Source organism: Microcaecilia unicolor, chromosome 11 (assembly GCF_901765095.1).
Source record: "Microcaecilia unicolor chromosome 11, aMicUni1.1, whole genome shotgun sequence".
In the NCBI taxonomy this organism is placed as follows: Eukaryota; Metazoa; Chordata; class Amphibia; order Gymnophiona; family Siphonopidae; genus Microcaecilia; species Microcaecilia unicolor.
The window spans coordinates 143088235-143108997 of record NC_044041.1 but is presented as its reverse complement, the minus strand read 5'-3'; the positions used below and the strand labels follow the sequence as shown (position 1 = coordinate 143108997).

General features: G+C 46.4%; 1 protein-coding gene across 5 annotated transcripts in view; it reads right to left on the bottom strand.

The window, feature by feature from the left end:
* RELB (RELB proto-oncogene, NF-kB subunit) overlaps positions 1–20763 on the bottom strand; it is a 321053-nt gene that overhangs the window by 61076 nt on the left and 239214 nt on the right. For 4 of the 5 annotated variants that reach the window (XR_003943711.1, XM_030217493.1, XM_030217495.1 and 1 more), the window contains one exon: positions 8503–8718. The exons of the other annotated variant lie outside the window; for it this stretch is intronic. Coding sequence is in view for 3 of the 4 variants with exons in the window: in XM_030217493.1 (XP_030073353.1) it covers positions 8503–8718 (216 nt within the window). In the remaining variant the exon portion in view is untranslated. The remainder of the gene's footprint in view (positions 1–8502; positions 8719–20763) is intronic. 5 annotated transcript variants of the gene reach the window in all.

Below are 20763 nucleotides of genomic sequence, written 5' to 3'. Positions count from 1 at the left end.
AGCTGGGTGAGGACGACGTTGAGATCCCATGACACTGCAGGAGGCTTGACAGGGGGCCTTGACAAAAGCAAGCCTCTCATGAATTGAACGACTAAAGGCTCTCCAGAGATGGCTTTACCCTCTACACGATGATGGTAAGCACTAATCGCACTGAGGTGATTCCTTACTGAGTTGGTCTTGAGACCAGACTCTGATAAGTGCAGAAGGTATTCAAGCAGGTTATGTGCAGGACAAGAACGAGGTTCTAGGGCCTTGCTCTCACACCAAACGACAAACCTCCTCCACTTGAAAAAGTAACTCTTTTTAGTGGAATCCTTTCTAGAGGCAAGCAAGACACGAGAGACACCCTCAGACAGACTCAACGAAGCAAAGTCTACGCCCTCAACATCCAGGCCGTGAGAGCCAGAGACTGAAGGTTGGGGTGCAGAAGTGCTCCGTCGTTCTGCGAAATGAGAGTCGGAAAACACTGCAATCTCCACGGTTCTTCTGAGGACAACTGTCCCCCAATGGAGGAGAAAGGCATCCAATGCTAGTCTGCCGTGTGCCTGTAGTCTGGAACAGAACAGAGGCAGCTTGTGGTTGGTCTGAGAGGCGAAAAGGTCCACCGAGGGAGTGCCCCACTCTCGGAAGATCTTGCGTACCACTCTGGAATGGAGCGACCACTCGTGCGGTTGCATGACTCTGCTCAGTCTGTCGGCCAGACTGTTGTTTACGCCTGCCAGGTATGTGGCTTGGAGAAGCATGCCGAACTGGCAGGCCCAACGCCACATCCCGACGGCTTCCTGACACAGGGGGCGAGATCCGGTGCCCCCCTGCTTGTTGATGTAATACATTGCAACCTGATTGTCTGTCCGAATTTGGATGATTTGGCAGGACAGCCGATCTCTGAAGGCCTTCAGTGCGTTCCAGAACACTCGGAGCTCCAGGAGGTTGATCTGAAGATCTTGTTCCTGGAGGGACCACAGCCCCTGGGTGTGGAGCCCATCGACATGAGCTCCCCACCCCAGGCGAGATGCATCCGTCGTCAGCACCTTCGTGGGCTGCGGAATTTGGAATGGACGTCCCAGAGTCAAATTGGTCCGAATGGTCCACCAGTGCAGCGAATTGCGGCAACTGAGGGACAGGCGGATGACATCTTCTAGATTCCAGGTAGCTTGACACCACTGGGAAGCTAGGGTCCATTGAGCAGGTCTCATGTGAAGACGAGCCATGGGAGTCACATGAACCGTGGAGGCCATATGACCCAGGAGTCTCAACATCTGCCGAGCTGTGACTTGCTGGGACGCTCTGGTCTGGGAAGCGAGGGACAGGAGGTTGTGGGCCCTCGCTTCGGGAAGAAAGGCCTGAGCCGTCTGTGAATTCAGCAGAGCTCCTATGAATTCCAGAGATTGGGCTGGCTGGAGATGGGACTTTGGGTAATTTATCACAAACCCCAGCAGCTCCAGGAGGTGAATAGTGCACTGCATGGACCGGAGAGCCCCTGCCTCCGAGGTGTTCTTGACCAGCAAATCGTCGAGATACGGGAACACGTGCACTCCCAGCTTGCGTAGATACGCCGCGACTACCACGAGGCACTTCGTGAACACCCGTGGGGCAGAGGCGAGCCCAAAGGGCAGCACACAATACTGAAAGTGCCGTGTCCCCAGACGGAATCTGAGATACTGTCTGTGAGCTGGCAGTATCGGGATGTGAGTGTAAGCATCCTTTAAATCCAGGGAACATAGCCAATCGTCTTTCTGAATCATTGGTAGAAGGGTGCCCAAGGAAAGCATCCTGAACTTCTCTTTGACCAGGTATTTGTTCAGGCCTCTCAGGTCTAGGATGGGGTGCATCCCCCCTGTTTTCTTTTCCACAAGGAAGTACCTGGAATAGAATCCCTGTCCTTCCTGCCCAGGTGGTACGGGCTCGACCGCATTGGCGCTGAGAAGGGCGGAGAGTTCCTGTGCAAGTACCTGCTTGTGATGGGAGCTGAAGGATTGGGCTCCCGGTGGGCAATTTGGTGGAGTGGAGGCCAAATTCAGGGTGTATCCGCACCGCACTATTTCAACCTCCCCCCGACCGGCAGGTCGTCCGGTACGGACACTTTGATGGCGGCTATGTTCCCATGGATCCAGTCAAAAGCCCGTCCCCGGCTTTTGCTGTGGAGGCGCAGGGGGCTGCTTGGGCGCACGCTGTTGACGGGAACAAGCGCGCTGGGACTGTCCCTGTGACTGAGGAGGCCTTCGGGCCGGCTGGGTGTACCTACGCTTGTTATAGGCGTAGGGTGCAGCCTGCCTGGCCCGAGAAAAACGTCCACCTGCTGAGGTGGATGCTGAAAGCGCCCGGTGGGAGAGCTTGTCGAGAGCCGTTTCCCGCTGGTGTAGTTGGTCCACCAACTGCTCGACCTTCTCGCCAAAAATGTTATCCCCCCGGCAAGGGACATCCGCCAGTCGTTGCTGGGTGCGGTTGTCCAGGTCAGAGGCACGCAGCCATGAGAGTCTGCGCATCACTATACCTTGGGCTGCAGCTCGAGATGCCAAATCACAGGTGTCATAGATACCCCTGGACAGGAACTTTCTGCACGCCTTCAGCTGCCTGACCACCTCCTGAAAGGGCCTGGACTGCTCCGGAGGGAGCTTGTCGACCAGGTCCGCCTGTTGCTTCACATTGATCCGCATGTGAATGCTCGTGTAGAGCTGGTATGACTGGATGCGGGTCACGAGCATGGAAGATTGGTAGGCCTTCCTCCCAAACGAGTCCAGAGTGCGAGACTCCCGCCCCGGGGGTGCCGAGGCGGTATCCCTCGAACTCCGTGCTCTCTTGAGAGCAGAGTCCATGACCGCCGAGTCATGAGGCAATTGGGGCCGCGTCAACTCTGGGTCAGAGTGGATCCTGTATTGGGACTCCGCTTTTTGGGGGATGGTGGGGTTAGATAAGGGCTTCAGCCAGTTCCGAAGCAGTGTCTCTTTGAGGACATTGTGCAATGGCACCGTGGAAGACTCTCTAGGTGGTGATGGATAGTCGAGGACCTCGAGCATCTACTACTACTACTACTATTTAGCATTTCTATAGCGCTACAAGGCATACGCAGCGCTGTATCTCAGCCCTCGGCTCATCCACAGAGACCACGGGGAAGGGAATGCAAATAGACATGTCCCTGACGAAGGAGGCAAAGGAGAGGCTCTCAGGGGGCGAGGGCTTCCTCTCTGGTGAAGGAGTGGGGTCGGAGGGAAGGCCCTCAGACTCCTCTGAGGAGAAATATCTGGGGTCCTCCTCCTCCCCCCACGAGGCCTCTTCCTCGGTGTCGGACATGAGCTCTTGCAGCTCAGACCTGAACCGGGCCCGTCTCGACTGCGAGGAACCATGTCCTCGATGATGGCGTCGAGTGGTGGACTCCCGCGCTGGCGGGGATGAAGCTCCCTCCATCGACGTCGACGGGGATTCCACCTGCGTGGCGGTCGACACCGGTGCCGCAAGCGGCATCGGTGTCGGAGGCCTCGGCATCGGGCTAGAGCACACCGGCGCCTCCATCAACGGCGCCGGGGGCGCAAGCACCCCCGGTGCCGGCAAAGCCTGGCGCATCAGCCCTTCCAGAATCCCTGGAAGGATGGCTCGGAGGCACTCGTCAAGGCCCGCTGTCGGGAAAGGCAGGGGGGCCAGTGTGGGTGTCGGTGCCGGAAGCTGCTCGGGTCCAGGAGACGGTACCGAAGCACCCATGGACTGACGCAGTGACACCTCTTCAACCGAGGGGGAACACTCCTCTCGGCACTGCCGCTTTCTCGGCGTCGAATCATCTCTCGAGGCGCCGGAGTTGGTAGTCCCGTGTGCTGTGGGCGACCGATGACGGTGCTTCTTGATTTTCTTTCGGTGCCCGTCATCGGCGCTCGGCGGTAGAGATGAAGAGGAGGTAGAACCCCCCCCCCCCCACGGCCTCGAGGGATCGGGTCTGATAGGGTTCGGTCCCGATGGCCTTGGGTAGAGGGAGTGGCCGGGGCCGATTGCCTGCGCGTTCGCTCACCCCCGCCGGCGGGCCAACGGTACCTGTACTCCTGGGGTCGGTGCCATCGTCGGTGCCGATTTCGTCGACATCGGTACTGGTACCGAAGATCCGGCCGTCGACACCGATGCCGTCGACGTTGAGGGGCTGGCGCAAGTTCCAAAAAGACAGTCCCGAAGAACTTGCCTTGCCACCTGTGTCCGCTTCCGCAAGCCGAGACACAAGGTACACGTCTTGGTATTATGCTCCGGCCCACGGCACTGGAGGCACCAAGCGTGGGTATCGGTTTGCGAGATCTGCCGGCCGCACCGACCACACTTCTTGAATCCGCTCGGGACCTTCGAGGACATCGACGGAAAAATCGCGTCGGCGAAGTCAAAGTCGTCGATGGTGGCGGTGAAAAGCACACCCGAAAAAGAAAACGACCGCGCGGCCACAAGGCCGCAACGAGGCGCCCCCGCGGCTAAAAGACGACAAGGGGACAAACTTTTTTTTTTTTTACAGAAGAAAGAAAAAGTACGCGAACGCGTTCGTAAAGAGAAAAAACTCGCGGCTAGGCCGCGATCCGGTTTCCGGGGCTGACAGAGAGAGAGACGGTAACACGTCTCTCTCCAGCGCGGAATAAAAAAAAACTGAGCGGGAACGGTCACGCACAGGCGGGAAGACGGCCACGCATGCGCGGTGGGCATGCCCTGCATGCGGGACCGCCCGCAAAGTTTTGTTCCGGTTGGTGGGGGCTGCCGTGGACGTCAACCCAGTCGTGAGAACAAGCAGCCTGCTTGTCCTTGGAGAAAAAGTAGTTATTTTAGCGGGGTTTAAAAAAAGGTTTGGATGGCTTCCTAAAGGAAAAGTCCATAGACCATTATTAAAATCCACTGCTTATTTTTAGAATAAGCAGCATAAAATATATTGTACTGTTTTGGGATCTTGCCAGCTACTTTGACATGGATTTGCCACTATTGGAAACAGGATACTGGGCTTGACAGACCTTCAGTCTGTCCTAGTATGGCAATACTTATGGTCTGACCCAGTATGGCTACTCTTATGTTCTTATTTTCTGCTGGAATCTGCAGGATTTTCAAAAGATGAAAAAGCAAGCATAACTGGGCACACAGAACACTGTTGGCATGGTGCATGGCTCCCATTTTGTTGTGTAACTCCATTTGGGACACCCCATAATGTTGAGGGTGACAAAATCTCTTTAAAATTTCTTCCTCATTTATATGCTATCCATAAATGTTTATCTGAAAAAAAACTGGCAAAGATCATAAAACATTCCAGTGTTTTTTTAAGGATGTTAGATAATTGTCTACTACCCCCACCATATTGCATCACAGACATGATACCATCATTTCTATCTGACAATGCATTCATTGGAGGATTGACAAAACAGATCTCAGTTGTTATAAAGGGCTCACTTATAAGCGGACTTCATAATGTTCTTTGGATATCCTCTTTGTATGAGTCTCTTTTTCAAAACCTAGATTGTTATTTATATTCATCCTTTGTAGAACAGTCTTTCGTACCTCAAAAACTGAGATAAAGGTAAACTATTCTTTAAGGCTTCTGGATGACAACTGTCATACTGGAGAAAAGTGTTCCTATCTGTATCTTTTCTAAAGCTATTAGTACATAAATTTTTCCCATTTCTTCTAATCAATTGTTCCCTTCTAATCAAAACATCTGAAAAAGATTTCTCCACATCTTTCATCTTTTGAAAACCCTGCAGATTCCAGAAGGTATTCTCTAAGGCACAACACTACATGTAATTCAGATTATGTAGTGTATTATTATATATACCCGTAATAAACTATATGTTGGTCAAACGTCCAGTAAGCTTAAAACAAGATTGACTGACTGAGCACCAGAATGCATTACATAGAAAGCTTAAGGAAGCACCTATGGTTGAACATTGTTTATTGAAGAACCACTGTTTTGAAGATCTGACATGTTTTGTTATGGATTGTGTACTAGAAAATAACAGGAGGTGGAGATTGAAGATTGCAGCTTTTGTGCTGCGAACAGTGATGAAGTTTTAGGTTAAAAACATTGCAACCAACTGGTTTAAATGTAGGAATTGAATGGATAAATTTTTGTAAGAACTGAGGTAGTCCCGATAAGTATGTAAGTTTTAGCCTGCATTACTTTGCATGTGCTGAGGATGTTTGATGAACATACATTTCGACCTGTCAAAAGAGAGAAAGAGCCTGATTTGTCAATATAAGATTTAAATAGAGGTAGATGGATGCCAAGCCGCCATTCTGAATTGTGCTCTGAGAATCATTAATGAACCCAAGCGCAGTAAATGCTGATGCTGAGTTGTTACAGCTTTTGAGCAACTAAATGTAGTGTTTTATAAATTTGTATTGCTGTTTTGTTTTCAGCGCAGCATAAAATTTCCCCGAGTCAGTAGTGAGATATTGCGAAACGCTGGCTGACATCGGGGACATTTGATCTGCTCATATGCTAAGTACTAATCAAACAAATATTGGTAGAAAAGAAGTTGAAATGGATTGATTTACATTTGATTAAAAAAAACTATAACAACTGAAAAAGTGAAAGAATTTATTTACATCAAGTTATAATTGGAAGGTGGAAGGTTTTTCAGCTAAGGATGGAAGTTAAACAGGTTGATCACAATAATATCCTTTGAAAAAACAGAGGCTTTTCCTTCCTACAAGAGAAAATCAGTAGGTCTTGAGAATCATTTAAATTACTGAACACATAACAGTGAAGTTTTATTTGGTATATATTGACATCACTTCACTCCTTCTTAGCTTAGTTAGTGATTATATAAGATTGCCCCATATTAAGTAGTGACATCAGGTCTTCAATGGAGGTTCAACTAGCCCTGGTTTTACTCCCAGTGAATCTATGGACTTCTAGTTCTAGTGTTCAAGAAGAGCAAAAACTACCTATCTCCTACGTGTTGTGGTAAAACCAGATCAGAATAAGCCTGCCCCGATAACCCACAATCAGTGGATTTCACCCCAGAACTAAAAACTCAAGGAATGAGCACATTTCAGGAATCTCATTGATTTTCTTCTGCCCTGTCATATGACATGGGACCATCCTGGGTTGCCTTCTCAACCAAAGTAACACAAACAAGATGGTTCAGTCCTTATTTGGCTACAGTATATATGATTTTACATTTATTGACATGATGTAAATGGGCGCATCTAAATTTTAGAACGTAAATGCTAACTCACATTGGTATTCTATAATGGAATTTGGGCACCCAGATGCCATTGTACAATTAGAGCTTAGTGCGCTACATCTTGGCATCTAACCTTTGGTGCCTTTTATAGAATTGTCCTCTATATGGATAGGTGTTCCTGAGGGTGCAGAATAAATGGGGTCTGCACTTATGCATCAGATTCTTACTAGTATGTTCTAACACAAATTTAGTTTCCACTCAAGTTGTCTTGAATATTTGCAGGCAAAAGTTAAGCACGCACACAGCTTATATGCACACAAATTTACTTAACTGAATTGAGGAATTCACAGAAGTGGCGTTAGGGAGGTCTAACTTAATAAAATATGCAAAATAAGAGGGAGATTTGTGCATACTAAAGAACAGGTTTAAATATGTATGTGTACATGTTCCAGGATGTAATTTTTATAAGGAGACTTTGTGCATGCTTTTCCTTTGAAAATTGGTGTTGCTGCACAAGTCAAGTGGCTTGTTATAAAACCACCCTTTAAGGGGGTAATTTTATTAAGCTCTTAATGCATGTAAAGCATGTTTTACACACAGAAAAGGGCTTTTATAAAACTGCACAAACACACATGTAAAGAGTACAAGCACAGAAAGTATGTACCTACTTTTACATGATTTGAGCATAGGCATTCAGGGTGTACTTTGGGCAGAGGAGGCAGAAATGAAATGCATGCACATACTTTATAAAACTAAACATACACAAATGTAGAGTACATGCACAATTTACACCTGGTATAAATGTGTGTGCCATCGTTCATGTGCTATTCGGGCTGGATCTGAGACACTATTTATATAGATTCCTATATTGCCTTTAACCAATAGGTGCTTTTTTGGACTTCTCATATACTGTAGGCACCCTGTTATAAAATCCTAATTGTCTAAGAAATTTAGAACTACAATATGCAGTGGGGTACTAAATGCAGGACTGAATCAGCTTGATCTGCTGAGCCAGGGTGAGGAGGGAACCCTAGACCCTTTTCTTACTCCTTGTAGCGATTATGGAAATTTCCCCTCTCTTTCTCATATGTCACTGAACCCTCCCTTTGCCACTCATAGAATCCTGCCCTGCCCCCTTCATTTACAACTGGATTCATTTTCCATCCTCCTCATGTGGTACTAGAAGCATTCCTCCCTCACTGGTGTGATCCTTCCATTTTTTCCTCCTTCTGTGCATGAATCCTCCCTTCCTTCACCTGTGCCACAGGATTATCCTATTGTCTCCTCTTTGTGCATTCTTGTCCTCTCCTTCCACCAACATGATCATCCTGCCCCCATCCCAAGCTGAAGGAGAGCTGGGCTACATTACCATGGTCCTTGGGCAGATATGTGAAGGCACAGGGCTCACTGCAAACACTGTCTGTGAGACGCTGCAGGTACACATTCACAGTCACTGGCTCTCCAATCTCTAGGTCCTGGTACGGGGGTGTCTTGAAGACAATGGCAATCTGCCGGTGCACATCTGCCTGAGAAAAATCTGCTCGAGCTTCCCAGCAATCTCGCCTGAAAACCACAGCAACATCCTCTAGCACAGTGAAAGAGTTGAAGAGGAGGATACAGAGACAGGAAGGGGAAGGAAAGAACAGGGTGAGGGAGAGGTGCAAAAGATATGAGAAAGAGTTGGGGAGACAAGGTTAATAAGACAGAACAGGAAAGATGGTAGGGAGAGAGAGCATGAGAGAGAACAATGGAAAAGGAGGGAGAAAAAGATTGCGTAAGAAGGCAAGAAAAAGAAGAGGAGAAAGAATTAATTTAAGGGAGCTGAAGGGTGGCTATACATCTGTCTCGGCACTGAAGTACATAAGTACATACAGTGGGGGAAATAAGTATTTGATCCCTTGCTGATTTTGTAAGTTTGCCCACTGACAAAGACATGAGCAGCCCATAATTGAAGGGTAGGTTATTGGTAACAGTGAGAGATAGCACATCACAAATTAAATCCGGAAAATCACATTGTGGAAAGTATATGAATTTATTTGCATTCTGCAGAGGGAAATAAGTATTTAATCCCTCTGGCAAACAAGACCTAATACTTGGTGGCAAAACCCTTGTTGGCAAGCACAGTGGTCAGACGTCTTCTGTAGTTGATGATGAGGTTTGCACACATGTCAGGAGGAATTTTGGTCCACTCCTCTTTGCAGATCATCTCTAAATCATTAAGAGTTCTGGGCTGTCGCTTGGCAACTCGCAGCTTCAGCTCCCTCCATAAGTTTTCAATGGATTAAGGTCTGGTGACTGGCTAGGCCACTCCATGACCCTAATGTGCTTCTTCCTGAGCCACTCCTTTGTTGCCTTGGCTGTATGTTTTGGGTCATTGTCGTGCTGGAAGACCCAGCCACGACCCATTTTTAAGGCCCTGGCGGAGAGAAGGAGGTTGTCACTCAGAATTGTACGGTACATGGCCCCATCCATTCTCCCATTGATGCGGTGAAGTAGTCCTGTGCCCTTAGCAGAGAAACACCCCCAAAACATAACATTTCCACCTCCATGCTTGACAGTGGGGACGGTGTTCTTTGGGTCATAGGCAGCATTTCTCTTCCTCCAAACACGGCGAGTTGAGTTCATGCCAAAGAGCTCAATTTTTGTCTCATCTGACCACAGCACCTTCTCCCAATCACTCTCGGCATCATCCAGGTGTTCACTGGCAAACTTCAGACGGGCCGTCACATGTGCCTTCCGGAGCAGGGGGACCTTGCGGGCACTGCAGGATTGCAATCCGTTATGTCGTAATGTGTTACCAATGGTTTTCGTGGTGACAGTGGTCCCAGCTGCCTTGAGATCATTGACAAGTTCCCCCCCTTGTAGTTGTAGGCTGATTTCTAACCTTCCTCATGATCAAGGATACCCCACGAGGTGAGATTTTGCGTGGAGCCCCAGATCTTTGTCGATTGACAGTCATTTTGTACTTCTTCCATTTCTTACTATGGCACCAACAGTTGTCTCCTTCTCGCCCAGCGTCTTACTGATGGTTTTGTAGCCCATTCCAGCCTTGTGCAGGTGTATGATCTTGTCCCTGACATCCTTAGACAGCTCCTTGCTCTTGGCCATTTTGTAGAGGTTAGAGTCTGACTGATTCACTGAGTCTGTGGACAGGTGTCTTTCATACAGGTGACCATTGCCGACAGCTGTCTGTCATGCAGGTAACGAGTTGATTTGGAGCATCTACCTGGTCTTTAGGGCCAGATCTCTTACTGGTTGGTGGGGGATCAAATACTTATTTCCCTCTGCAGAATGCAAATAAATTCATATACTTTCCACAATGTGATTTTCCGGATTTAATTTGTGATGTGCTATCTCTCACTGTTACCAATAACCTACCCTTCAATTATGGGCTGCTCATGTCTTTGTCAGTGGGCAAACTTACAAAATCAGCAAGGGATCAAATACTTATTTCCCCCACTGTAAGTAATGCCACACTGGGAAAAGACAAAGGGTCCATCGAGCCCAGCATCCTGTCCACGACAGCGGCCAATCCAGGCCAAGGGCACCTGGCAAGCTTCCCAAACGTACAAACATTCTACAGGGTATATAAAAACTGAAACTTGCTCCAAGGTGCTGAGGGGACATCTCTGTCCAGTGCTCAGGAAGAGAGCAGAAACATCAGCATCTTATGAGAGTCCATCCCAAAATCCATAATGGCCCCAGCCACAGTTCCGTCTGCTCACACTCCCCCATTCATGCCCAGTTTATCAGAAGCAAACACAGGCACCAGAGGTTGTTAGCGCCATACTAGTGCCTGCGTTTGCTACTGCCCCATGATCAGAGCCTCTGAGTGTCTGAAACAACGTGCTCGTGGGCTCTGAACGCAACTAACATGCAAAACAGGGCGCTTAGAGCAAGTAGCATGCAAATGCAGGCTAAATGTATTCCTCCCCAATGATCAGCGAGCAGTGCGCTGTCCGCAGCAAACCCTACGAAATGCTCGGAGCTTGCGTTAGGGCTTGCAGACCAATGGGGAGGAATGGTGAGCCCTGTCCAGCATGCATTTGCATGCTAGCAGGCCCCCTATTCCTCCCAATACAGCAGCCCCCACTGCAGAAGCATGAACCCTGACAACCCCCACTGAGCGACATGGGGGCTGGAGGTCCGGCAGACCTCCAGTCCCCCATCTTCCCCAACACAGGTTCAGGGGGGCTGGAGATCTGGTGGGTCTACAGCCCACCTAAATTACAGAGCATATTCAAAAGCATGGATTAATGAGACAAAGTCAACATGGATTTAGTGAAGGGAAATCTTGCCTCACCAATCTACTACATTTCTTTGAAGAGGTGAACAAACATGTGGATAAAGGTGAGCCGGTTGATATTGTGTATCTGGATTTTCAGAAGACGTTTGACAAAGTACCTCATGAAAGACTCCAGAGGAAATTGGAGAGTCATGGGATAGGAGGTAGTGCTCTATTGTGGATTAAAAACTGGTTAAAAGATAGAAAACAGAGAGTAGGGTTAAATGGTCAGTATTCTCAATGGAAAAGGGTAGTTAGTGGGGTTCCCCAGGGGTCTGTGCTGGGACCGCTGCTTTTTAACATATTTATAAATGACCTAGAGATGGAAGTAACTAGTGAGGTAATTAAATTTGCTAATGACACAAAGTTATTCAAAGTCGTTAAATCGTGGGAGGATTGTGAAAAATTACAAGAGGACCTTAAGAGACTGGGAGACTGGGCGTCTAAATGGCAGATGACGTTTAATGTGAGCAAGTGCAAAGTGATGCATGTGGGGAAAGAGGAACCCAAATTATAGCTACGTCATGCAAGGTTCCATGTTAGGAGTCACGGACCAAGAAAGGGATCTAGATGTCGTCGTTGATGATACATTGAAACCTTCTGCTCAGTGTGCTGCTGCGGCTAAGAAAGCAAATAGAATGTTAGGTATTATTAGGAAAGGAATGGAAAACAAAATATTGTGTTCAATTCTGGTCGCCGCATCTCAAAAAAGATATACTGGAATTAGAAAAGGTGCAGAGAAGGGCGACAAAAATGGTTAAAGGGATGGGACGACTTCCCTATGAGGAAAGGCTAAAGCGGCTAGGGCTCTTCAGCTTGGAGAAAAGGCGGCTGAGGGGAGATACGATAGAGGCCTATAAAATAATGAGTGGAGTTGAATGGGTAGAAGTGAAGTGTCTGTTTACGCTTTCTAAAAATACTAGGACTAGGGGGCATGCAATGAAGCTACAATGTAGTAAATTTAAAACAAATCAGAAAAAATGTTTCTTCACTCAACATGTAATTAAGCTCTGGAATTCGTTGCCAGAGAATGTGGTAAAGGCGGTTAGCTTAGCAGAGTTAAATAAAAAGATTTGGACGGCTTCCTAAAGGAAAAGTCCATAGACCATTATTAAATGGACTTGGGGAAAATCCACTATTTCTGGGATAAGCAGTATAAAGTGTTTTGTACTGTTTTGGGATCTTGCCAGGTATTTATGACCTGGATTGGTCACTGTTGGAAACAGGATGCTGGGCTTGATGGACCTTTGGTCTTTCCCAGTATGGCAATACTTATGTACTTATGTATGTACTTATGAATGGTCATATTTCTTTAAAGTTCTTCACTGGTTTGGTTTTAATGACCCTTTTCTGAATATGATTAAGCATCTTTATGCTTCTCCCCAAGCATTCATTTATGCTAATGGCATTTCTTGTTCAAAATGTTTCCTTAAAAGATGAACTAAGCAAGGTTGCCCTCTCTCTCCATTAGAGCCTCTTGCAATCTCTATACATGCCATGAAAGTATATGTGATGAATCATTTAAGTTGTCCATTTATGCAGACGACATCTTAAGGTATGTAACTACTAATTCTATTCCCCACACCCTTAATAGCATCAGTGGCGTACCAAGGGGGGGCGGGGGGGGGGGCGGTTCGCCCCGGGTGCACGCCGCTGGGGGGGTGGGGGGTGCCGCGCGCCTGTCGGCTCTTCGTATTCATGCTCCCTTTGCCCCGGAACAGGTTACTTCCTGTTCCGGGGCAGAGGGAGCATAAAACGAAGAGCCGGCAGGCGTGCACCCGGGCGGGGGTTCTTTCGCCAGGGGGGAGCATCACGCTGTTCCGGGGGGGTGCTGCATCTGGGGGGCGGGACGCATCGACGATCCGCCCCGGGTGTCAGCCCCCCTAGGAACGCCACTGAATAGCATTAAAGCAATTCTCGCAAATTTCAGGGTACAAGTCAAATCCGCTGTAATGCTACTTTCTAAATTTGTACTGAAATCTAATGTTGCTCAGTATCCATTTATTTGGGAATCTAATAATCTAAAATAATTAGGTATAAATTACAGTACCTCTCCAGAGGATACTCTAAAAATGAATGAATCTAATATCTTACAAATTATTAATGATCTTTTAAATTCAAGGACTAAGCTTTATTTGCCTTGGTGGGGTAAAATTGAAGCTCTAAAAATGGTATTAGCACTGAAACTTAATTACATCTTTAGTATGGTTCCTTTATTATTTAAAGATTCTTTTTATAAAAAACTTAGAGGGGCATTTTCGAACGGGGACGCCCATCTCTAAGGACGTCCCGGCGAAGGGACGGGGAAACTCATATTATCGAAACAAGATGGGCGTCCATCTTTCGTTTCAATAATATGGTCGGGGACGCCCAAATCTCAACATTTAGGTCGACCTTAGAGATGGTCGTCCCTGGTTTCCGGCGATAATGGAAACTGAGGACACCTATCTCAAAAACGCCCAAATCCAAGTCATTTGGTCGTGGGAGGAGCCAGCATTCGTAGTGCACTGGTCCCCCTGACATGACAGGACACCAACCGGGCACTCTAGGAGGCACTGCAGTGGACTAACTGATGCACTAACTGAACGGAAAAAGCCCTTCCTTTACCAATCCCTTAGCGATTCGGAAAGTAAAGTATTTTATTCAGAATGTATTAATTGGAATGTCAGCTTTTGGAAATTTGCATCTGTGATATTTTGCATATAAGTTTCAATTTTTCTAGTATTGCTGCATGCCGAGTCTAACTTCTTGCGGTAACTTTCCAGTTCAGTATTTTGCCTTTATATTTTTTTTATTTCTAGTTCCTTGTGTCATATCTGTTGTCATGTGTTTTTCATGTGTGATCAAGGTGCAGTATTCTGCTAGTGTATAGTATTTGCAGCCCTTTTTGTTTTGTTTTTTTACATTAGGTAGTGTACTGGTGTTTTAGAGCCCAGTGTAATTACAGCGCTGCCTTTTCACGCATAAGGACACTCGTCGTGTCCTTGGAATCAGTAGCGTAGCTAGGTGGGGCGAAGGGGGAGCAACCGCTCCCCCAAACGGATTCTTTAAAAAAAATGGCGCCTATGTAGTTTTGAACCGGCGTCCGGCACTTCTTTTTTTTTTTTAATTGCACTTTCTCTCCCCTCCCTTCCCACCGCACCGCACCATTCCACAGAAACTTTCTCTCCTGGACTCTCTGTTCTCCCTCTTCAGTGCCCCCTCCCCAAGCCTACGTTGTTTAACAACTCCTGCCTGCAGCAAACTGCTTGAGCCCGGCGTTGGTTGGACGATCCTTCCCTCTGCTTGCATCATCACGAGTCCCACCCTCGCGCAGACAGAAAGTATCTGAGCTAGAGCGAGACGCGGTAGAGATAAGGATTTGACACCGACGCGCTGCAGGGGCTGTGTTAAACGAAGCAGGTTTGACGGTCCAGGGGGGGGGGGAAGACAGAAAGCTGTGCTGGACTCGGGGGGGGGGGGGGCAGAGGAGGGAAACAAAGCGGTGCCAGACAGGGGGAGGGCAACAAAGCGGTGCTGCACTCAAGGGAGAGAAGGGAGAGCAACAAAGCGGTGCTGCATTCAAGGGAGAGAGGGGAGAGCAACTAAGTGGTGCTGGACTCAGGGGAAAGAGAGAGGGAGCAACAAAGCGGTGCTGAACTCGGGAGGGGGGTACAAAGAGAGAGTGTGGGGAACAGCGGTGCTGGACTCGAGGAGGGGGAGAAAGGGGAAACGGAAGTGGTGCTGGGCTTGGGGAGGGGGGCTGAAGGCAACAGGTAAGGAGGTTAGATAAAGCAGGAGTCAGGGGAGGCTAGCTAGACCTTTGACCCAAAACAATAGTAAACGCTATTGAAAACAATAGCCAAAAGATCATTAGAAATAAGGGACTGCCTATGCTTGGTCCACCTGTAAAAAGGCTAAAGCTGTTCTAATTGGATAGGCAGTGCCTTAAAAAGTGGAGGATAAAATTTTTATTATTTTTGTATAGCTTTTCAATTTATTTGAAATCTTCCCATATGTAGATATAAATATAATGAAATAACAGTTGAATATCACTAAAACAGCTTAAAAATTATTGTTGCTGGTAAAAACAGCACTAATAAATGCTGTATTTCATGCTCATTTTTCTACACTGTTCTAAATAATACAGATGGCCAAATTTAAGTGCGGGTATCCTGTTTTTTTGATGGGTTCATGTTAACTGTTGTAATCTGCCTTGGGAAGCCTGGAGGCATATTTTCAAAGCACTTTGGGAGGCTAAGTTCCATAGGTTTCTATGGAACTTTGGGAGGCTAAGTGCTTTGAAAATGAGCCTCCTGGTGTTATAAAGATGGAAAGCAGGAAGAGAGGAGGAAGGTGGTGGATCACTGGAGGAGAGAAAGTGAGTAAGAGAAGGGGAGACATGCTGGACCCACAGATTCAGCTACACAAACCCTGATGGCTTGCTCCTTCCCAGATTGTATATGCAGTAAACCACACTTATCAGGCTTTCACTTCTGGTGTGTAGTTTGCTGCCTATACCAACTGGAAGGCTCACGGCATTAGGGATTTGTGTAGCCATTCCTCCTGGCACAATAAGGGGGAGATAGGGGAAAGGGAAATGCTGGACCATAGTGGTGGAGGAGAGAGAAGGGTTGGGGAAGATATTGGCATGGTGGAACAATATGGGGAGAGACAATAGCAGTTCTCAAGGAGAGATGAGTGAGAGGAGGATGGTAAGTACAGAGGGTAGGAATTGTATAATGGGGAATGGGTGAAAGAGAAGGGAATATGAGGCCAGGAGAAGTAGAGGTGAGAGGAGAAGATGGAAAGTTGATAGGTACTGGTAAGTGAAATATAGGTGGAGGACTGAACAGTGAGAAGATGAAATCTGAGGGGGCGAGAGAAAACAGAGAAAAAAGAAATGTCAGAGACAGATATAGTAAGGGAATAGAAGAGATGAGGAAAGTGGAGAAAAGACAAATGGACCACACCCACTGGAAAGAAAGCAGAAGACAGACAGGAAAATAAAAGAAGAAACTGGGACCAACATGCTTGAAAAAATAAAATACCCAGACAACAAAGGTAGAAAAAAGTGTTTTATTCTGAATTTATTTGTTGGAGTATGTTAGGTTTGGGAAACGTGCAACACGGATGTCTTTGTATTTTTTTTTTTCAGAACAAGAGGAAATACATTTGTGTTTTCATTTCTTCTGTGTTGTGGAACATGCCTAGTTTGAATTCCTGTGGTTCCCAATTCAATTTTTATCTTTATATTTCTAATTTGTGGTCCCATTTTCTGTATTCCGTCTGTGACCAAGGTGTGGTATTCTGCTGTGTCCCACCTACACTGACACAGGAAGTTGTGTCAGAGGAGGTGAGACACAGCAGAAGAAGCGCTTGCGGGGCCAGCCAGATGCAGTTTGCTTTACTTGCTGATGCTGCTGGTAGCCATAGAAACACTGGAGGACTAGCAAGAAGGAGGAAGAAGAAAGAATGATAAATACCAGACCTGGGGGAAAGGAAGAGTAAAAGATGCCAGACTGAGTATGGAAAGGGAGGATGAGAAACACCAGAATGCAGGTAAGGGAGGGACAGAGGCACAGAGGGGAGATGCTTTATAGGAAAGATAGGGACACAGAGGGAATGATGTTGGACTTGGAGTGAGAAAAAATGTCAACTGGAGAGGAGATCTAGAAACAGCAGAAGTTGAATGGCACTTGGGGGGGGGGGGGGGGGGAATACAAAGTAGTAGATGGATGGCACTTGAGGAGGGGGAGAAGGGGAACAGAGCTCAAGATGGGGTGGGGGGGGGGGGAAAGAACAGAGAGGATGAAGGAAACTAGGGGGAGGGAAGAAAGGGAACAGAGCAGAAGATGACTGGGACTTGGCAATCAAATGAGGGTTGAGGAACAGAGCAGGGGATTAAAGACCAAAAAGATGGAATGGGAATTTTGAGGGGATAGTGAGAACCTGGCAATTGGTAGTTATGAATAGGTATATGTTAATGGGTTGGGAGAACGGGTGAGAGTGTGAAATGAGAGATAAAAGAAGAGGGGCAAGAAAAGGGGATGATATTTGGGGAAAGGTTGAGAAATAAAAATGCTCAGGACTAATGGGCTCCACATCCTGTAGAGTCACCACACTAACAAAAGTCCATCTGATTTAAGCAAAGTTTCTACCGGTGAAAGGAGTATTCCTGAGGTGATTGGTCACAATTTGAATAATTTTACTTGCAGTTAAGACAGGCTGTCTGCTCTGGCCGGTCACGGGACCTCTGCTACCTTCCGCCTCCTGATGTAATTCCAGTTTCCTTGTAGATGAGATGCAGCACAGGTAGCCTGTATTAATCATTTCCAGCCACAGTCACTGCACCTGAGCAACAATACCGGTACTGCCGCCTATCGGACACTGACCAGTGCCTAATTTACAAAAGTCTGCTCCCCCTGACAGCAAAACCTGGCTACGCCTCTGCTTGGAATTAGTTCTATTATGGTTTGGTAAGGTTATGAGTGGGTTTTTGCACAAGTTTGTATATAGTGTTTTGCACTGGAGAGATTGTGTGTTGGCCTTACTGAGAAGGCACCAAAACATCAGAAAGGGTATAGAGCCTAAATCATGACGCACTACCTCTTGAAGGATCTACATATAGAGCTTATGCATTTCTAAGGTCTACACTGGCATGGTATAGGAAAGGGGGTGGGGAAATACTAATAGAGAGGAAAAGGGAGTGCTGGGTAAGGAGGAAAGAAGGAAGGAAGGAAGGGAGAAAGAGCTGGATTTTTTGGGAATAACCATAATATATATGTATGAGATATCTCATACATATTTCATTATGGTTATTCCCAAAAAAGTCAGTTCTTTCTCCCTTTCTTCATTCCTCCATATTAGTATATATATATATATATATATATATATATATATATATGCAAATGAATATGCTAATATGCCCTGCCCCATCCTTTGCCCCCCCCCCCCCCCACCCAAATGAAACAGCCCATGCGCACAGTGCTCCCATGCTTCAGCACTGACAGGCTTCGATAGCTCAGAACCTACCTTATGTATATCACGCCAAGTTACATCTTTCAGTTTTTTTCATTGAAACACATTCATTCCTGCGTTTTAAATGATATGTAGGTGCATTTTTTCTGTGATTATTCATTTACTGATTGTCCATTCCTTAGTTCCATATGTAAGGTGTCTCATTTGTTTACATATCAGCATGTGTAGCACCATAACCATTATGCTCATTGGTTTTAATACCCTTATTATATTTTTCATTTTTTAGTTTTTTTTTTTAATTTTATTTTTCTACTACTTCAATAGATGTTTTCATTAGACAAAAATATTAAGCTCTTATTCATTCACTAAATCAATCTCAAACAGAGCATTCAGATGATGTATCGTTGTAAGAAATTATTTATATTCATTTTTATATATATACATATTTTTAAATTATATATTCTTTAACTATTTTACCGCTATTTCAAAAGATTGTCCATTTGTCATATAAATATCTTACATATATGTGTATGTGATATATATACTTTAAAGTATTACTTTGTTTGTTTATATATCAGCATGCATACCACCATTTTTATTGTGCCCATTTTACGTATCATTGTATACTCCTATTATTTCTCTATCGCATACAGTATGTATATTCTTTTCACTTTGTTTATATAATTGAATATCTCACTTGTTTTTATTTGTTGTCTCACCCTTATACATTGCAAAGTTTTTATCTGTTTTTGTTTTTTTTATTGTAGACTCCTGATGCAGGCCTAGCTGCCGAAACACAACATTGTGTCGAGTCTTTTTATCGAATAAACATTTGATTTCAAGTATACACCTCTCCAGTCTCTGGCATCCGTGCTCAACCTCCCACTTTTTTTCCTACCACTGCAGAAAATAAGGCATGACCCCCATTAATCCTCCAGTGGTCAATGACCCTCTCCCAACCACAAAGATGTGACAGTGACAGTACATACCAGGCAGCTTCAGATATGATGGCTACTCCTATTAGAGCAGAAAGCTGGTCCCAGGAGTAAGCTAGTGGTCAGTGCAGTGGACTACAGAGAAGAGGACCCAGGGCCATATCCCATTCTAACTGGTACCATAGGCACCGACTCCGTGGGTGCTGTGGGTGCTCAAGCACCCCCAATAATTTGGCAGCGGCACGTGACGACATGACGTGGGGATAAAGTCCCTCCCGTTCGGTCCCAGTCCCGCTCCCTGCATCCTCCCAACTCCTTGTCCTGCTGTCCGTCCTCTTCGCTTCCTACCTCCGGCCCCTTCAATGTTCCAGACTCTCTGTGTAAGCACACACACTGCCTTCGCCATCAGAAGCTTTCCGTGCTCTGGCTCTGTTACAGTTTCTGGTCCCGCGTAGGCGGGATGATCATCATGCTGCAACAGAGGCAGAGCACAGAGGAGCTTCCGGAGCCGCCGAAGCCCGAACTTAGGCAGTGGTGGGCCGTTGGCGCTGTGCATGAGTGCTTGTCCTCCTGTCTCTCCCGGGCCGGCTCCTGCTCCTGCATGCATCCAGAATCCAGATGAGCCTCATTCTGCCGAGAAGATCCCGAGAGCTCTATTACTCACTATGAGGTACTTTTCTTTATAGTCAGATGAAATGCCTTTTTTTTCTGGTTAACAATACGATTTAACAGCTATTAAATTAAAGATGCCCCCTCGCATACCGGTATCATTGGGACTGAAACTTTGCCTCACTCTCTAAAACAAAACAGAAAACAAAACAGTGCATTTTTATTTATATGCATTTTTCTTCCTTACTGATTAAAAACCTTTGCAAAAGGCTTTATTCTATTGGATTTCATTTTTGTCATAAAGTTTAGTTGGAATTTTTGAAGCGAACAACCATCGTGTGGCTCTTTCCCTGTCTTTTGTAAGATGTTCAGTTACAGTTAGACTTTATTTTCCTCTCCCCCACTTCCACTTTCCTTTTCTTTTGTTAAGGGTCTAGTTCTGTTTATTCCTCTTTGTTCTTCTGCATGGCCACATACAGCTATTGACACCCTGCTCAATAGAATTAGTGTGATTATTAGAGAGCTTGGCTTGTTGTTGGTAAGATGTAAGCAATGATCTGGAAAACGATCATTGAAGTTTGTCGCTCAGATCTGAATGAATATTGGAATCTCCAACAGGCTGCATGCAGCACTTTAATTGGGAAAAAATAGAGGAGAGTTGCTGAACATGGATGCAGGGGAGGGCAGGGGAGAGAGAAGAGTTGCTGGAAATGGATGCAGGGGAGAGAGGAGAGTTGCTGGAAATGGATGCAGGGAAGGGCAGGAGAAATGCTGGACATGGATGGAGGAGAGGAAAGACAGGAAGGAGATGCACATGGACGGAGGGGAGGGGAGAGGAGAA